Source organism: Oncorhynchus keta, chromosome 22 (genome assembly GCF_023373465.1).
Source record: "Oncorhynchus keta strain PuntledgeMale-10-30-2019 chromosome 22, Oket_V2, whole genome shotgun sequence".
NCBI lineage: Eukaryota > Metazoa > Chordata > Actinopteri > Salmoniformes > Salmonidae > Oncorhynchus > Oncorhynchus keta.
This window is the reverse complement of record NC_068442.1, coordinates 21,431,261-21,449,856: the sequence shown is the minus strand read 5'-3', so window position 1 is coordinate 21,449,856 and position 18,596 is coordinate 21,431,261. Positions and strand designations below refer to the sequence as shown.

At 47.2% G+C, this 18,596-nt stretch overlaps 1 protein-coding gene across 1 annotated transcript in view; it reads left to right on the top strand.

The window, feature by feature from the left end:
* LOC118400839 (otogelin-like protein) overlaps positions 1-18,596 on the top strand; it is a 64,264-nt gene that overhangs the window by 22,056 nt on the left and 23,612 nt on the right. Inside the window, 19 exon segments of the mRNA XM_052474893.1 lie at positions 2,028-2,159; positions 2,364-2,510; positions 2,705-2,824; positions 3,266-3,382; positions 13,580-13,736; positions 14,086-14,112; positions 14,291-14,470; positions 14,558-14,836; positions 14,936-15,053; positions 15,186-15,265; positions 15,347-16,044; positions 16,046-16,198; positions 16,326-16,503; positions 16,622-16,764; positions 16,907-16,930; positions 17,022-17,114; positions 17,217-17,406; positions 17,786-18,145; positions 18,342-18,527. Coding sequence (XP_052330853.1) covers positions 2,028-2,159; positions 2,364-2,510; positions 2,705-2,824; positions 3,266-3,382; positions 13,580-13,736; positions 14,086-14,112; positions 14,291-14,470; positions 14,558-14,836; positions 14,936-15,053; positions 15,186-15,265; positions 15,347-16,044; positions 16,046-16,198; positions 16,326-16,503; positions 16,622-16,764; positions 16,907-16,930; positions 17,022-17,114; positions 17,217-17,406; positions 17,786-18,145; positions 18,342-18,527 — 3,382 coding nt within the window.

The following is an 18,596-nucleotide window of genomic DNA, read 5'->3' as shown; positions in this document are numbered from 1 at the left end:
TGTACATTCATTTGCATTAGCCAAAGCCTTGTTTTAAAGTCTGCTGGAGAGTGTACAGTTGGAGACTAGCAGAGCTAACAGTACTAATGGGGGGAAATAGCTCAACAAGATTACTGATTTTAGCAGCCCAAGAACTGAGAGAATTTCTAACAGACCATACACGGGACTGAGTAGTAATAATGGGAATTATCTAGGGGCTTGGGCTGTCAGATAGTCACTGGGTTAGCGACTGTGCAATGTTTAAAGAGAGCCGCTGTGCTCCTCGGCCATTTGTGTGTGCGTGTGCGTGTGTGTGTGTGTGTGTGTGTAGGCAGATTGGGATCAGGGAAAGGGGATCCAAGGAGTTTCTTTAATCTGGGAACGATTTTTAATTAGAGCGACTGAGGTAAGCAAAGCTGTAGCAACACACACACACACACACACACACACACACACACACACACACACACACACACACACACACACACACACACACACACACACACCTGAGTAACACAAAGAGAGGCCTGTTCACGGCAGACTCCCAGGGATATACAATTAGAATGAGCAGGACGTTGGGACATTCCAGTTCTAATCAAGGTTCTGTGGTGGCTGGACTGGCAGCCATATTAGGTGTTCCATCTAATGCTGATCACATCACATTTCCCTGTTCTGTTGTCTATTATTTTACTCAGGGCTATGAGCTGGGGTAAGCATTAAGTCACCCGATCCTTCTGGAAACAGATATGCCTTTTAACTGACAGGTACACTAAGATACACTACATGGCCAAAAGCTTGTCTAACATCTCATTCCAAAATCATGGGCATTAATATGGAGTTGGTCCCTCTTTTTCTGCTACAACAGCCTCCACTCTTCTGGGAAGGCTTTCCACTAGATGGTAGAACTTTGCTGCGGAGGCTTGCTTCCATTCAGCCACAAGAGCATTAGTGAGGTTGGACACTGATGTTGGGCGATGAGGCCTGGCTCGCAGTCGGCGTTCCAATTCATCCCAAAGGTGTTCGATGGGGTTGAAGTACTTCCACACCGATCTCGACAAAACATTTCTGTATGGACCTCGCTTTGTGCACGGGGGCATTATCATGCTGAAACAGGAAAGGGCCTTTGCCACAAAGATGGAAGCACAGAATTGTCTAGAATGTCATTGTATCCTGTAGCATTAAGATTTCCCTTCACTAGAGTTAAGGGGCCTATCCATGAACGCAGGTAGCGTTCTCCTGGCATCTGCCAAACCCAGATTCTTCAGTCGGACTGCCAGATGGTGAAGCGTGATTCAGATAACTTGTTTCAACTGCTCCAGAGTCCAATGATGGCAAGCTTTACACCACTCCAGCCGATGCTTGGCATTGCACATGGTGATCGTAGGTTTGTGTGCTGATGTTGCTTCCAGAGGCAGTTTGGAACTCAGTAGTCAGTGTTGCAACTGAGGACAGACGATTTTTACGCGTTACGCACTTCAGCACTCGGTCAACCCGTTCTGTGAGCTTGTGTGGCTTACCACTTCGTGGCTGAGTCGTTCTTGTTCCGAGACGTTTCCACTTCACAACAACAGTACTTGACCGGGGCAGCTCTATGATGATGCCATGTTGAAAGTCATTGAGCTCTTCAGTACATGCCATTCTACTGCCAATGCTTGTCTATGGAGATTGCATGGCGGAGTGCTCAATTTTATACACCTGTCAGCAATGGGTATGGCTTAAATAGCCGAATCCACTAATTTGAAGGGGTGTCCACATACTTTTGTAATTATATAGTGTATGTCAACTCTTTTCATGACTTTGCTATCTGCATCGTTTAGTACGTTCCCTACCCTGAATGTGATGTTGCTACTGTAAATGTCAGAGTCCCCCAGAGGAGGAACAGTGAGCGCCAGGAATGCACTCTATCAGCCCTGGGGACAGACCTGCACACCGCACACAGTACTCTTTCCCCAGAGTATAGATGAAGTGCAGTCCATAGTAGCCCGGGATAAGGACTGCTCTTTCTCTTGCTCGCTCCCTCTCCTATCTCTCTCTCTCTCTCTCTCCAGAGTATAGATGGTGAGGTGTCCATCGTGGCCCAGAATAAGGATTGTTATCAGAGTGGGATCGTCTGTATGAAGATGCTGGTCATCCATGTTGGATTCACCAAGATTTACTTCAACGACAACTCAGGCCAGCCTGTGCGCATCACACACATACACGCACACCAACCTTTCCCTTCTCACTCTAAAACCTGAAAGTCCATGAGCGCTCCCTGGTGGACAGCACTAACCCTCATTTAGGACTAGCTAGAAACAGTTACTGATCTGATAGCCGCTATAACAAACATATTATTTGAGTTTATGTGTGTGTGTGTGTGTGTGTGATCTCTTCTCTTCATCCAGAGCCCCTCCAGTGTGGTAGGTAAGGGGTCAGAGTTTGAGCTGTGGTCAGCAGGCTACTACACAGCCATTCACTTCCCCAAACAGGACCTGACCGTTCTCTGGGACCGCAAGACAACCGTGCACATCAGAGCTGGACCACAGTGGAAGGTCAGGATACTTTTACCGCCCACACTCTCTCTCTCTCTCTCTCTCTCTCTCTCTCTCTCTCTCTCTCTCTCTCTCTCTCTCTCTCTCTCTCTCTCACCAGAACTGAGTTGGAACACTCACACCCACCCACCCCCACCCCTATTCCGTCTTTTTCTTTCTCGCATCTCCCTCTTTCTCCCCCTGTCTGTCTCTAGGGTCTCCTGAGTGGTCTGTGTGGGAACTTTGACAGTGTGACGGTGAATGACATGACCACGTCCAGTCACATGGAGGTCAGCAATGCTCAGGGCTTTGGAGACAGCTGGGCTCTGGGACAGGTACACACACACACGCAAAGTGGAATTTTAAACTCCGAACCATCTGCTCTAACTCCCACTTGGAACAATAACAACTGAACTAAACAGATGATGCCTGAGTAATGAATACCAGCTGGCTAAAAGGGGGAACATTTCCATTTCGCGTTCTTGGTCTTTAGTTGGGAAAGTGAAAGAGGTCTATTTCCCCGCCCCTACCCTTATACCCTTATTTCCCCCCCCCTGCTTCCACCCTTCAACCCAGTCTCCTGCGTCTCTAGGGCCTACCTGTGATATTTAAAAGAAATCAGACACCCACTCACTCTGTGTGTGTGTGTGTGTGTGTGTGTGTGTGTGTGTGTGTGTGTGTGTGTGTGTGTGTGTGTGTGTGTGTGTGTGTGTGTGTGTGTGTGTGTGTGTGTGTGTGTGTGTGTGTGTGTGTGTCTGCATGCGTGCATGTGTCAGTGTGAGAGTGACTATGTGGTGAAGAGAGCGTGTGAAGGAGACCTGGGTAGACAGCCGTACGCCAAGAGAGAGTGTGCACTACTCTACAGTGACATCTTTATCCCCTGTCACAACGTGGTGAGTACACACACACCCACACTGGGGAGTGGGTTATGGGAACGATTCTTATCTGCTCTCAGTAAACATGCTCTACTCTCAGGAGATATACACTAATGGACACACACATACAGGGTTCAGGTGAAATGTGGGCAGCAGGTAGCCTACAGTCTTAGAAAAAAGGGTTCCAAAAGCGTTCTTCGGCTGTCCACATAGGATAACTCTTTTTGGTTCCAGGGTTCTAGGGATTCTACCTGGAACCAAATGGGTTCTACCTGCAACCAAAAAAGGTTCTTCAAAGGGTTTTCCTATGGGGACAGCCAAAGAACCCTTTAAGGTTCTAGATAGCACCTTTTTTTCTAAGTGTAACCATTAGAGCATTAGGCCAGTAACCAAAAGGTTGCTGGTTGGAATCTCCGAACCGACAAGGTGAAAAATCTGTTGATGTGCCCTTGAGCAAGGCACTTAACCCTAATTGCTCCAGTGTCACCAAGATAATGGCAGACCCTGGCCATGGCCCCACTCTCCAAGGGTGTCTCAGGGGGAGTTGGGATATGCAAAAAACAAATATAAGCACCCACCAAATTATTATTAAATGTGTGCGTGAGGTGGATATTGGAGGTTGTGTGCTCTTATTCTCTAAGCGGCCAACAGATGGTGCTGAATGACACCATCTGCTTACAAATTTAATAATAAAACAATAACAAGAGTGACCCTTATTAAGCTGACAGTTTTAGTAAGATAATGTACGTGAAGGTTTATTTAAAAAAATATTATTGTTTATTGGGTGTAATTTGTTGTCATGACAAAGACTGCACACATGCACATGCATACCATGCATCTCTAATGTCTAATCTGTGTAGGGCCATAAGCAAACAAGAAAATGCACATGCAGAGGCAACGCTACTCATTGCCGGTGATTTTAATGCAGGGAACCTGGAATCTGTTTTACCTCATTTTTACCAGAATGTCACCTGTGCAACTAGAGGCGACAAAACTCTAGATCACCTTTACTCCACACACAGAAATGCATACAAGGCTTTCCCTCGCCCTCCCTGGCAAATCTGACCATAACTCTATCCTCCTTATTCCTGCTTACAAGCCAAAAACTCAAACATGAAGTACAAGAGACACGCTTAATACGGAAGTGGCCCAATGAAGCAGATGCTAAGCTACATCACTGTTTCACTAGCAAAGACTGGAATATGTTACAGGATTCATCCAATAACATTGAGGAGTTTACCACATCAGGCACCGGCTTCATTAGTAAGTGGATCGACGACGACGTCCCCACATTGACTGTACATACAGTACATAGCCCAACCAGAAGCCATGGATTACAGGCAACATCCTTACTGAGCTAAAGGCTAGAACTGTTGCTTTCAAGGAGCAGGACACTAATACAGACACTTATAAGAAATCCTGCTATGACCTCTGACGACCCATCAAACAGGCAAAGCATCAATACAGGACTAAGATTGAATCCTACTAGGCCAGCTCTGACAATCGTTGGATGTGGCAGGACTTGCAAACAATCACGGATTACAAAGGGAAACCCAACTGCGAGCAGCTCAGTGACATAAGCCTACCAGATGACCTAAATGCCTTCTATGCTCGCTTTGAGACAAGCAACACTGAACCAAGCATGAGAGCACCAGCTGTTCCGGACAACTGTGATCTCGCTCTCCGTAGCCAATGTGAATAAGACCTTTAACCCTTTGACGCGTACAAACACACAGGTGTGATCATTCTACAGTGGTCCCTGCAGTATACGCTCAAACCGGTGTGATTAGAACACTTGATTAGAACATCTAGCATTTGAGCTGGCCATACCGTTTTTTCACATACATTTTTTTCACAAACACAGTCTTTATAACTGTCACGTTCTGACCATAGTTCTGTTATTTTATCTTTGTTTTAGTATGGTCAGGGCGTGAGTTGGGTGGGCAGTCTTATGTTTGTTTTTCAATGTTGGTTTTTGAGTTCAGCCTAGTATGGTTCTCAATCAGAGGCAGCTGTCAATTGTTGTCCCTGATTGAGAATCATACTTAGGTGGCCTGGGTTTCAGTTTTAGGTTGTGGGTGTTTGTCTCCCGTGTCAGTGTTTGTCGCCACACGGGACTGTTTCGTTCATTTCACGTTTATTGTTTTGTATTTCGTAGTGTCCAGTTTATGTTTTAAAATAAACATTATGGACACTTACCACGCTGCGTTTTGGTCCTCTGATCCTTCTCGCTTCTCCTCCTCAGAAGAGGAGGACGAGATCCCTTACAATAACGCTATGTCCTTAATGTGAGCAGTTTATTTTTGGATGCAATGTGCACAGAAGTAGCAACAATGTAACACAATTCTCATCCATATCAGAGAAATGTAGGCTACGTTAGTCCTAGTGCTAACTGAATAAAGAGGGAGCTAACGCAAACTGTCATATTTAGCTAACTCTCAGCTGATCGAAACCATAATATGAATTAGCTAATAGCAGTTACTATTTACAATTAATCAAATCACGGGTGAGCTCACCAGTGATTGAAGTAATTGAGTAAAACACTTTCTAAAATACTAATGTAATCCGACGGTGGGCAGAGTTTGTGCGCACCGCCATGTTTGTTTTTCTGTGTCAACCAAAGATAAGAAGAGATGACAAGATGAGTTTGGTCTGTTTGCGGTATGCATTTCAAAGGCGAAAGGGGCTGTGTCGTCTACCATCATTCTCTTCCTGAAGTTGACTCGAAAGACGAGTGAACCATCCCTTCACCTCATTTTCTATAATATCTTTGATTTGACAGACATTTACGTGACAACCAGAATGTATTGAATGATGTGAACAAACATTGCTCCACACATAGCCGGCAAATAGCTTAGCATTAGCTCATCATACTCAGTACAGCCTTCAAAAAATTATTTTACACACATCATACGTGTCCATTCAAATCTATGCAGGAATCAGAATGCACGATTTGTCACCATTACTTGAAAACATATGAATTAAACAACAAATAAATACATTTTTACCACACAAACCATTTTCTGATAGTGATTTATGGATACAAGTGGCTCTTGCCGGTGTAATGATACTGATCGCCACAGGTAGTTTGTTTTATGTTTCTACTGTTGTGGCTAGATGGAGTAGCTAGGCCTTCAACAGCTCTATCTGGTCGTTGTGTCAGGGGCAATAGTAGCTAATTATAAGCCTACGTTAATTCACCTAGCCTGCTGTGTTAGTTCTCCTAACTTGCTATATAAACAAACCATCTGTGGAGACAAATCATCAGTATCAACACACCGGCAGCCAATCACATCTCCCCTGACACTCACTTGGAGCCAATTAGTGTTGTTGTTTATGTATGTAGCTTTCAAACCTTCCCTGACCCAGTCTGTACTACCTACAGTACATGTTTCATGCAGACGCTGTGCCCAAGAACACCAAGTTAACCTGTGTAAATGACTATCGCCCCGTAGCACTCACATCTGTACACTCTTTGAAAAAGGGTTCCAAAAGGGTTCTTTGGCTGTCCCCATAGGAGAACCCTTTTTTGGTTCCAGGTAGAACCTTTTGGGGTTCCATGTAGAACCTTCTGTGACCCACAGTGTTTGTCATTATACCCTGATGATGACAGCTTGAAACGTTGGTTATTAGGTTATTCAATTATTGCATCTGGGCTCCTAGAGTGTGCGGCTGTCCTTTTCTTTTCTAAGTGTTCTACTCCGCGAGCCAGCACTTCGCCTAAACAGGTATGCCTTTCTTTCGCATCCACCCAAAATGGTTCTACCTGGAACAAAAAAGTGTTCTTCAAAGGGTTTTCCTGTGGGGACTACTGAGGAACCCTTTTAGGAACCCTTTTAGTTTTTTTTCTAGGAGTGTAGCCATGAAATGCTTTGAAAGGCTGGTCATGTTTTACATCAACATCATCATTCCAGAACCTCTCGACCCACTCCAATTCGCATACCACCCAACAGTTCCACAGATGACACAATCTCAATTGCCCTCCACACTGCCCTCTCCCACCTGGACAAGAGGAACACCTATGTGAGAATGTTGTTCATTGACTACAGCTCAGCGTTCAACACCATAGTGCCCTCCAAGCTCATTACTATGCTCAGCATGGCGTGTGTTCATGGATGCCAAGGGAAGCCAGGCTTCCCCCAAAAAATGACCAAGAAAGAAACATACAAATAATTTAGCTTTTGTCTTTCTGTGTTTCATAAACTTCCTTCCTTTATTCACAAGAGGTTAAATGTCTCACCGGAGAAAGCATCCAATTGAAAGAAACTCCACCCCTCTGTCTCTGTATATGTAGCCCATCTATGGTGTCTGGTCAAAAAGCGTATGACATTGTTGCCGCCCGTAGCTTTGAATGCAAGGGAAGCCAGCGAGCATTTGGCGTCCCTTGATAAAAACATTATAAAATAATAGCCAATCAGCATTGAGCTAAACTGAGTAAGCTCAGCTGTGAATGGTCCTGGCTCACCAAAGAAAAGTCTCACTGGATTGGTTTCAGATCAATCACATCAGAAGACAAACGTCATTGACAGAAAACTTGAATTGTTGCATATTTAAAATCGTCCCTTTCCTTATTAGGCATGGATGGAGATAGGGATTTGGACTTGTGGTTTTACTTTATTCTCCGTACTTGTTACGGGTTTCTTCAGTCGAAGGAGAGTCAGACCAAAATGCAGCGTGGTATTTTTGATACATGCTTAATAATGATGAAACACGAACAATACAAAAACAACAAACGGAATGTGAAAACCTATACAGCCTATCTGGTGACAACTAACACAGAGACAGGAACAATCACCCACGAAATACTCAAAGAATATGGCTGCCTAAATATGGTTCCCAATCAGAGACAACGATAATCACCTGACTCTGATTGAGAACCGCCTCAGGCAGCCATAGACTATGCTAGACACCCCACAAAACCCCAAGACAAAAACACAATAACCCATGTCACACCCTGGCCTGACCAACTAAATGAAGACAAACATAATATATTTCTACCAGGGCGTGACAGAACCCCCAAGGTGCGGACTCCTGGACGCACATCAAAACAATAGGGAGGGTCCGGGTGGGCGTCTGTCCATGGTGGCGGCTCCGGCACTCTATCAATGTCTTTAGTCCCTCTTCCTCGCGTCCTAGGATAGTCCACCCTCACCGCCGACCATGGCCTAGTAGTCCTCACCCAGAACCCTACTGGACTGAGGGGCAGCTCGGGACTGAGGGGCAGCTCGGGACTGAGGGGCAGCTCAGGACTGAGGGGCAGCTCGGGACTGAGGCAGCTCGGGACTGAGGGGAAGCTCAGCACTGAGGGGAAGCTCAGCACTGAGGGGAAGCTCAGCACTGAGAGGAAGCCCAGCAGTAAGAGGAAGCCCAGCACTGAGAGGAAGCTCAGCACTGAGAGGAAGCTCAGCACTGAGAGGAAGCTCAGGCAGGTAGCTGGATCTGGCAGATCCTGGCTGGCTGGCGGTTCTGGTAGATCCTGGCTGACTGACAGATCTGGAAGAGTCTGGCTGACTGGCAGATCTGGAAGAGTCTGGCTGACTGGCAGATCTGGAAGAGTCTGGCTGACTGGCGGATCTGGAAGATCATGGCTGACTGGCAGATCCTGGCTGACTGGCGGATCCTGGCTGACTGGCGGATCTAGCTGCTCTGGCTGCTCCATGCAGACTGGCAGCTCTGGCTGCTCCATGCACACTGGCAGCTCTGGCTGCTCCATGCAGACTGGCAGCTCTGGCTGCTCCATGCAGACTGGCAGCTCTGGCTGCTCTATGCAGACTGGCAGCTCTGAACAGGCAGGAGGCTCCGGCAGCGCAGGAGAGGAGGAAGGCTCTGGCTGCGCTAAACAGGCGGGAGACTCCAGCAGCACTGTAGAGGAGTAAGGCTCTGGCAGCGCTAAACAGGCGGGAGACTCCGGCAGCGCTAAACAGGCGGGAGACTCCGACAGCACTGGAGAGGAGAAAGGCTCTGGCAGCGCTGAACAGGCGAGGCGCACTGAAGGCCTGGTGCGTGGTGCTGGCACTGGTGGTACTGGGCCGAGGACAGGCACAGGAAGCCTGGTGCGGGGAGCTGCCACCGGAGGACTGGTGTGTGAAGGTGGCACAGGATGGACCGGACCGTGAAGGCGTACTGGAGAGCCTGAGAACAGGACTGACACAGGACGTGCAAGGCTAGGTAGGTACACAGGAGGCCTAGTGCGTGAGGCTGGCACAATTTTCACCAGCCGACGAACACGCACCTCAGGACGAGTATGGAGCGCTGACCCAGGTGCCATTAAATCCCCGACATGCTCCGTCGGGCGAATATCGTACTTAAAGCACCAAACTAGCAACTCCCTCATAACTCTCTCCTCCACTTTCCCCATTAACTCCTTCACAGTCTCTGGTCTCCTCCTTGGCTCCTCACGATAAACAGGGGGAGTTGGCTCAGGTCTGAACCCTGACTCTGCCACACTCTCCCTGAGCCCCCCTCCCCCCCCAATAAATGTATAGGGCTGACTCTCGGGCTTCCATCCGCGTCGCCGTGCTGCCTCTTCATACCAGCGCCTCTCCACTTTTCTCCGCCTCCAGTTCTTCTTTGGGGCGGCGATATTCTCCAGGCTGTGCCCAGGGTCCTTTTCCGTCCAATATCTCCTCCCAAGTCCAGAAGTCCTTTGATCGCTGCTCCTCACGACCAAAATGCAGCGTGGTATTTTTGATACATGTTTAATCATGATGAAACACGAACAATACAAAAACAACAAACGGAATGTGAAATCCTATACAGCCTATCTGGTGACAACTAACACAGAGACAGGAACAATCACCCACTAAATACTCAAAGAATATGGCTGCCTAAATATGGTTCCCAATCAGAGACAACGATAATCACCTGACTCTGATTGAGAACCGCCTCAGGCAGCCATAGACTATGCTAGACACCCCACAAAACCCCAAGACAAAAACGCACCACAATGTCACACCCTGGCCTGACCAACTAAATGAAGACAAACATTATATATTTCTACCAGGGCGTGGCAGTACTGGCCAAGTATTATAATTGGGATTCTGATCCAAGCATACAGTGCATTCGGAAAGTATTCAGACCACTTCACTTTTTCCACATTTTTTTACGTTATAACCTTATTCTAAAATTATTCTAAAACCCCCCCAAAAATTCCTCATCAATCTACACACAATACCCCATAATGACAAAGCGAAAACAGGTTTTGGAAATGTTTGCAAATTTATAAAACATTTAAATCCGAAATACCTTATTTACATAAGTTTTCAGACCCTTCACTATGAGAGGCACATCCTGTTTCCATTGATCATCCTTAAGATGTTTCAACAACTTGTTTGGAGTCCACCTGTGGTTAATTCAATTGATTGGACATGATTTGGAAAGGCACACACCTGTCTATATAAGGTCGCACAGTTGACAGTGCATGTCAGAGCAAAAACCAAGCCATGAGTTCAAAGGAATTGTACGTAGAGCTCTGAGACAAGATTGTGTCAAGGCACAGATCTGGGGAAGGGTACCAAAACATTTCTGCAGCATTGATGGTCCACAAGAACACAGTGGCTTCCATCATTCTTAAATGGAAGAATTGTGGAACCACCAAGACTCTTCCAAGAGCTAGCTGCCTGGCCAAACTGAGCAATCGGGGGAGAAGGGCCTTGGTCAGGGAGGTGACCAAGAACCTGATGGTCTCCCTGACAGAGCTCCAGAGTTCCTCTGGAGAGACCTGAAAATAGATGTGCAGCGACGCTCCCCATCCAACCTGACAGAGCTTGAGAGGATCTGCAGAGAAGAATGGGAGAAACTCCCCAAATAAAAGTGTGCCAAGCATGTAGCCTCATACCCAAGAAGACTAGAGGCTGTAATCGCTGCCAAAGGTGCTTCAACAAAGTACTGATTAAAGTGTCTGAATACTTACATTTGCATATGTACATTTGCAAACATTGCTAAAAACCTGTTTTTGCTTTGTCCTTATGGGGTATTTTGTGTAGATTGATGAGGGGGAAAACCCCATTTAATCAATTTTAGAACAAAGCTTTAACGTAACAAAATGTGGAAAAAGTCTAGAGGTCTGAATAATTTCTGAATGCACTGTAATGTAGGCTAATGTTAACTAGCTGGCCTGGCGCATCGTTGCCTGTGAAAGGTAGTTTGGGAAGCGAGTAAGCATTTTATCCAGGTAGCCAAGGACCACAAAAACTAAAAGCGTGTATGACAGAGTCATACACCGTTTAGGCAACATGAAATAGGAGAATGGCATTGGCGTTTCTCTACAAGTAAGGTGAGTTAACATGTTTTTTTTCTACTTGCACGTACACACACACACACACACACACACACACACAAATCAGTACCATAGACAGCCACACCATATTTAGCTTACGTTGATTGGACTAAATCGTTTTTGGTGCATTTTAGTTGTCACTATATTAGATGTTGAAATGGTGCTGGAATAGTGGAGACAACGCCTGTTTTCTTTGCGACTTGCGGTAACTCTCCATGGTTCTAAGTCAATAGTTGTTTAGTAGTCCGAAAATGTGGGAAACATTCACTTGCTTGACCATGCTGTAGGTCATAAGGGTTTGTGAGGGTAAGGGTTTGTGACATGCAATATGTTTTGTGGACTTCATCGGATAGATGAAACAAAGATGTGGTTGAATTTATTCTGACACTGTGTCTTATTGTCTCAGCTGTAGACCTATAAATCACGGTGTCAAGGCATATGAACTAACAGGTTATAGAACAAACAATGCAATTATCACAACACGTAGGTTGTAATATGGCGTTTTTTCCTGGCATTCCTTCCCCGTTGATTTTACCCACTCACCACTACTGAAGCTCATGACCCTAGGACTGAACACCTCCCCCTGCAATTGGCTCCTGGACTTCCTGACAGGCCACCCCCATATGGTTAGGGTAGGCAACAACACATCCGCCATGCTGACCTTCAATATGGGGGCTTTCAGGGGTGTGTGTGTTTGTCCCGTACTCTACTCCCTGTTCAACCATGATTGCATCTCAACCTACGACTCCAAAACCATCAAAAGTTTTGCTGACAACACGATGATGGTAGGCCTGATCACCAACGACAATAAGACAGCCTATAAGGAGGAGGTCAGTGACAACCACAACGGCAGCAAGACAAAGAAGCTGATCGTGGGCTACAGAAAAAGGAGGGCAGAGCATGCCCACATCAACGGGTTGAGAGCTTCAAGCTCTTCGATGTTCACGTCAGTAAAGAATTAATATGGTCCATACACACCAACACAGTCGTGAAGAAAGCACAAGATGGCCTCTTACCCCTCAGGAGGCTGAAAAGATTTGGCATGGGCCCTGAGCTATACCATCGAGAGCATCTTGACCGGCTGCTTCACTTCTTCATATGGTAAGTGCTTGGCATCTGACCACAAGGTGCTACAGAGGGCAGTGCATATGGCCTAGTACATTACTGGGGTCGAGCACCCTGCCATCCTGAACCTCTATACCAGGTGGTGTCAGGGGAAGGCCCTAAAAACTGTCAATGACTCCAGCCACCCATAGATTGTTCTCTCTGCTACCGCACGGCAAGTGGTACCGATGCACTGGAACCAACAGGACCTTGAACAGCTTCCACCCCCAAGCCATAAGTATGCTAAATAGTTAACAAAATAGCTACCCAGACCATCTCCATTGACCCTTTATGAACTAACTCTTTGACTCATCACATATGCTGCTGCAACTGTTTATCATCTATCCTGTTGCCCAGTCACTTTACCGCTACCTATGTGTACATATCTACCTCAATTACATTGTTCCCCTGCACATCAACTCAGTACTGGTACCCCGTGTATATAACGTTCCTCATTGTGTATTTCTTCCTCGTGTTATTCTTTTTCTATTATTTTTCTATTTTGTCTCTGCATAGTTGGGAAGAGCACATAAGTAAGCATTTCACTGTTAGTCTACACCTGTTTACGAAGCATGTGACAAATAAAATGTGATTTGATCCCTGTGTTCCAGAGTTTAACCCACATCTCATTGTTCTGATGTCCCATCACTCCTATTCACTCCCCTTCAACACACACAAACATGTCACTCATTCCTACCTACATTATTCACACACACTCCTAACCCACATCTAACCCCAATGACCTGTCTCCCACTCTAAACCCTCACTCACCCCCCAGGTAGATATGACCTGTGTGTGTGTATTCATGTGTGTGTTTTTTTGTGTGTTTGTAGGTGGATGTATCATGGTTCTATAGGAACTGCTTGACAGACACGTGTAACTGTAACCGAGGCGGAGACTGTGAGTGTCTGTGTACATCCATTGCTGCCTATGCACACACCTGCTGTCAAAACGGTGTCACTGTGGTCTGGAGAAACCCCTCTGTCTGCCGTGAGTACAGACACATATACACACGCAATGTGTGTCTGTTCCTCTGACTTTCTCTCTGTCTGTCAGCATAGGTGCTGGGTCAGTCAATGTTCTTACACCCCCGCATGCACACACACACACATGCCAGTACACAGAACTATAGAGTACCCCCTCTGACCCTAAAATATTTATATCTGTTATCAAATGACCACAGATACACGTACACACACACACACACAATACCATGGTCTCTCTATCCCTGCTTGATCTACACAGTATGTCTTGGCTATGAATGACTACAGTACTATCACATACTGTATATATGTGATGTTGTATGTTTCTAAATGTTTGTACTTGTTTTTTCTTTCAGCCTATGATTGTGAATACTACAACCAAGGTCTGTTTGAACGCTAACCAAAATGACTCACAAAGGAACACCATTCAATCACACAAAAATACAAATACACATATACAAACTGAGCTACCTAATATAGTCACTCAACATTGAGAATATCCTCCACCCCTATCTCTCTCTCTCTCTCTCTCTCTCTCTCTCTCTCTCTCTCTCTCTGTAGAGTTAGGTGAAGGACCGTTTTCGGTGGTCAGTGCTGTATATAACGCTACAGTCTTCGGTGTGAACAGAACCAGTGGGTCAGTGTTTCCTCTAGTTAGGGAGTTCGTAGGCGGGCTGCCTCCCCCTGGGCTACTCTTCAACTTCATGATCACAGCAGGACTACAGAAGGACCGCACATCACGTGAGTCTCACACACACCTACACAGACAAAACACACACAAACTCAACTCACATGAGCTTCACCCATATGTTAAACTCTGTATTACAGGTCACCCGGTGGTCTCTCTGGAGTCAGCAGAGCGTCCTAACTACTTCCTGGTTGTGTCTGAGCGTACTGGGCTGCGGTTGGAGCAGTGGACCCGAGGGGAGGAGTTTGGCCACAGGGCTTCCTTCCTGCAGCACCAGGGGGTGTTCCTGCCTGGCCACACCTCTTTTGAGCTGATTGGCCAGCCAGGAGTGTTCCTGACTCTGACACGCACGTCTGCACGAGCTCAGAAATATGACAACTCTGACAACTTCAAGACCAGCAGCTCCTTTACCCTGGAAGGTTAGATAGAAATACAAATTCATAATACGCAGCACACACACAGTTTCTTTTACTGTAGTTCTTATGTGTATGTTCACAATGTGTATGTTTGTATTACAGAGAGCAGTTTTGTGATTCCGTACCGCATGATGTGTGAGTGGCGCTACCATGCATGTGCCAGTCCGTGTGTCCGTACATGCAGCGACCCCTCTGCCACACGCTGCCACTTCCTGCCCCCGTAAGAACACGCCTAACACACAGTTAGACATGCACACTTACAAACACACACTTACAACATGGTTATATACTGTAAGGGCATGATTAATACGCGCTTTGAACATTTGTCCATGTCTATATGTGTGCCTGGCAGGGTGGAGGGCTGTTTCCCTCGCTGCCCCAAAAACATGGTTCTTGATGAGGTCACCAGGAGATGTGTCTACACAGAGGACTGTGAGTAGAGTGTGCATCACACCAGGATCGGTAAAGTTACATCGTTTTTAGAGTAATGTATGTCTGTGTGTCTTTCCTCAGGTGTGTCCCTACCTCCCACTCCTACACCCTACGCCTTCGTAAACCGAACGACCACCATCCCAACTACTACTACTGTTAGGTCTACTAGTACTATTACTACATCTAGGACCACTACTAGTAGTACCAGAACTACAACCAGTGCTGCCTCTACAACTGTTACTGCCACCAGAGCCCCCACTATGCCCAGTACAGCCCACCTAACAGAGAGTTTCACTCCCACCCTCACCCCTCCTCACTCCCCCTCACCTCCTCCCCCTTCTCTGCCCGCACCCTCCACCCCCACTGTGACTGAGGACACCCCTTTACCTGCAGTCTCTCCCTCCATCTCCCCCTCTCCCTCCCCCATCATTACTAGCAGCACCACTGGGGTCACGACCCCGACCTTGACCCCTGCAGTGGTCACTAGAGTAACTATGGAAATGCCATCTCCTACTTCCCCCAGCCTGGTAGTGACCGAATCCACCACTCCTCTTCTCTCTCCTGATTCTCCCTCTCGCTCTCCCCCTCCCCCCTCCTGCTACCCCTCCCCAGCCTTCCACCCAGCCTTCCAGCTCCCCCTCAGCTCCCCCTATCTCCTCCCCCACTTCCTTTTCCCTTGCTCCCCCTCTCTCCTCCTCCACCCCCACCCTGACCACCACAGAAACACACCGTCCTGTTGCTACGCCCACGGAGACTACCTCTGTTTTCCCAGTCATTTATGACACCTCCGTTACCATGTCGACATCACCACCCGAGACGACGGAGTCCATAACAACGGAAACAGCCACTAGCCCAGACTCCTCTCATACACCTGAGGCAGTCAGCATGCCGACAGGGCTGTCCCCCTTCCTCCTGCCCACCACCCCTTGCACAGTAAGAGCCTATCTGTGAGAGACATTTTGTATGGACATGATAAGAGGGCCAAGCATGCAGCCCTGGAGAACTCCCTTTGCCAGTAGCTGAAATTTTGATCTCTCTCGTCTCTCTCTGTTCTCTCCAGCCCCCGTATTCGTACCGTGTTGATGAATGTGCAGAGCTGATCTGTTTTAATGGGGAGCTGCTCCTCCATAACTCCTCCCTCCACTGTCGGTACAACACCACTCCTCCTCGCTGCTCTCTGCTGGGCATGGCTGTCCTCACCAACACCGACCCCTGCTGCCCGCTCTGGCAGTGCCCCTGTAAGAACACACACTACTGTGGTAACACACACTACATACATACCAACACACACACATTTTACAAACATACTGTGCTTGTGTGTGTTTGCCTATCCGTGCATGTGTGTGTATTTGTTAGGTCGCTGCTCTGTGATGTCAGACCTGCGTGTGATAACGTTTGACGGTAACAACGTGGCGCTGTATGATAACGGCTCCTACATCCTGGTCTACCTGCCCACAGAGAACATCATAGGAACAGTGAACAAATGCCCTACCAGCCAGGTACACACACACACACACACACAAGCTAAAACACACACACACAAACGCTCTCTGTTTAAAATACACTCGCTATTACAAACTGTCATAGGATGCTATAAGCACCTGATTCTGATTGGTTTACTTTTTCTTGTTTCATATTTAGAGCGTCAACTCCATCAGACGACCTGTGAGTTTCCTTTTAACATCTAATCATGATCATTATAATAGTAATTGTATGGTCATTATTACACTGTGTTACTTGGACATCTTTCTCTCAGAGCCCTAGTGGTGGAACGTCAGGTCTGTGTTTCAAGAACTTGAACATCACCACTCCCTCCTACAGGATCATCATCAACCGTCTTGACCGCAAGGTGACCATCACTGACCGCAACCGACTGACCACTGAACCATTACTGATCGCATACATTGTGGAACACAGCTCATGCTATATCTGTGTGTGTGTGGGTATACAGGTGTCAGTGAACCACATCAAGGCGCGGCTGCCTTTCTCCCGCCAGGCTCTGTCAGTAGAGGACACAGGCAGTATGTACCTGATCACCACTCCTGGAGGAGTCAACATACAGTGGTACCACAGCACTGGCATCATGGTGCTGCAATACACCGCCCCCTCCAACACATCTGCTCCTACTAGAGGCCTCTGTGGTAAGACATCCATGAGCTAGATTTGGCATTTACTCTAACGCTTCCATACTTCATTGTCAGATCAGGGATGTGGGTTTGTTTTGAAGACGTCCTCTAGCACGATTTAATGAACCTGGAGAAGAGAGAACGTTTCTCTCAGACCTTGCCCTATTTCTGGCCTATTTCTTCAGGGTGTGCACGTGTGGGCGTGCATTGGTTCATCCGTACATGTGATGAATATAAGTGTATCCGTAACAGTTTTGTAAATAAAGTATCAAGTTGTTTTTAAATTGTGATCGAGAGTTGCGCCTCTTCCTTCTCAATGCTCATACTATTATTTGGTTGCATCTTGTCTCACGTTGGTTAAGCACCCTTTACTCCCTGCTGGTGTATCTCCCAGGATGTTGTGACGGGAACCCGGCTGATGACCTGAAGCTGCCTAACGGTACGGTGGTGAGGGAGGTGGCAGACCTGGGTCTGTTCCTGCAGGCCTGGAGGGTCCACACCTCAGAGGACACGGAACACACACGACGCATCGGAGACAACTGTACCACTGGAGACTGCTCCACCTGTCTCTCCATGCTCAGACAGAGACCTTTCACTCCCTGCCACAGCAAGGTGTCTCCAGAGCAGTTCTGTGATGTGATGTGGGCAGGAGACCTCCACTATAAGGCCCACCAGTGTGACTTCCTGGCAGCCTACGTAGCTGTCTGCTACACTTACCAAGTCTGCATCAACTGGAGACGACACAACTTCTGCCGTAAGGACCTCGTACACACACGCACCAATACACACTAATACACACACACACACATCAGGTCTGTATTAGCTGGTGACGTCACCACAACAGCGGTGTGTGTGTGTGTGTGTTTGCGTGTCTGTGCATGCTTGTGCGTACGTGTGTGTGTGTGTTTGCGTGTCTGTGCATGCTTGTGTGTACGTGTGTGTGTGTGTAGCGTTGAGGTGTCCTTCAGGTAGGGAGTACCAGGCGTGTGTGTCGACCTGTACCACCCGGACCTGTCAGAACAGAGAGTTCTATGAGGAGACCACCTGCTCCCACATCAGAGAGGAGTGTGTGTGTCGCTCTGGAACCATCCTGCACCGAGCAGACTCCACTTACTGCGTCACAGAGGAGCAGTGTGGTGAGTATGTCAGCGGTATGTCAGCTGTATTTCATCTCTATGTCAGTGTACGTCTTCTCTAGTATCAAA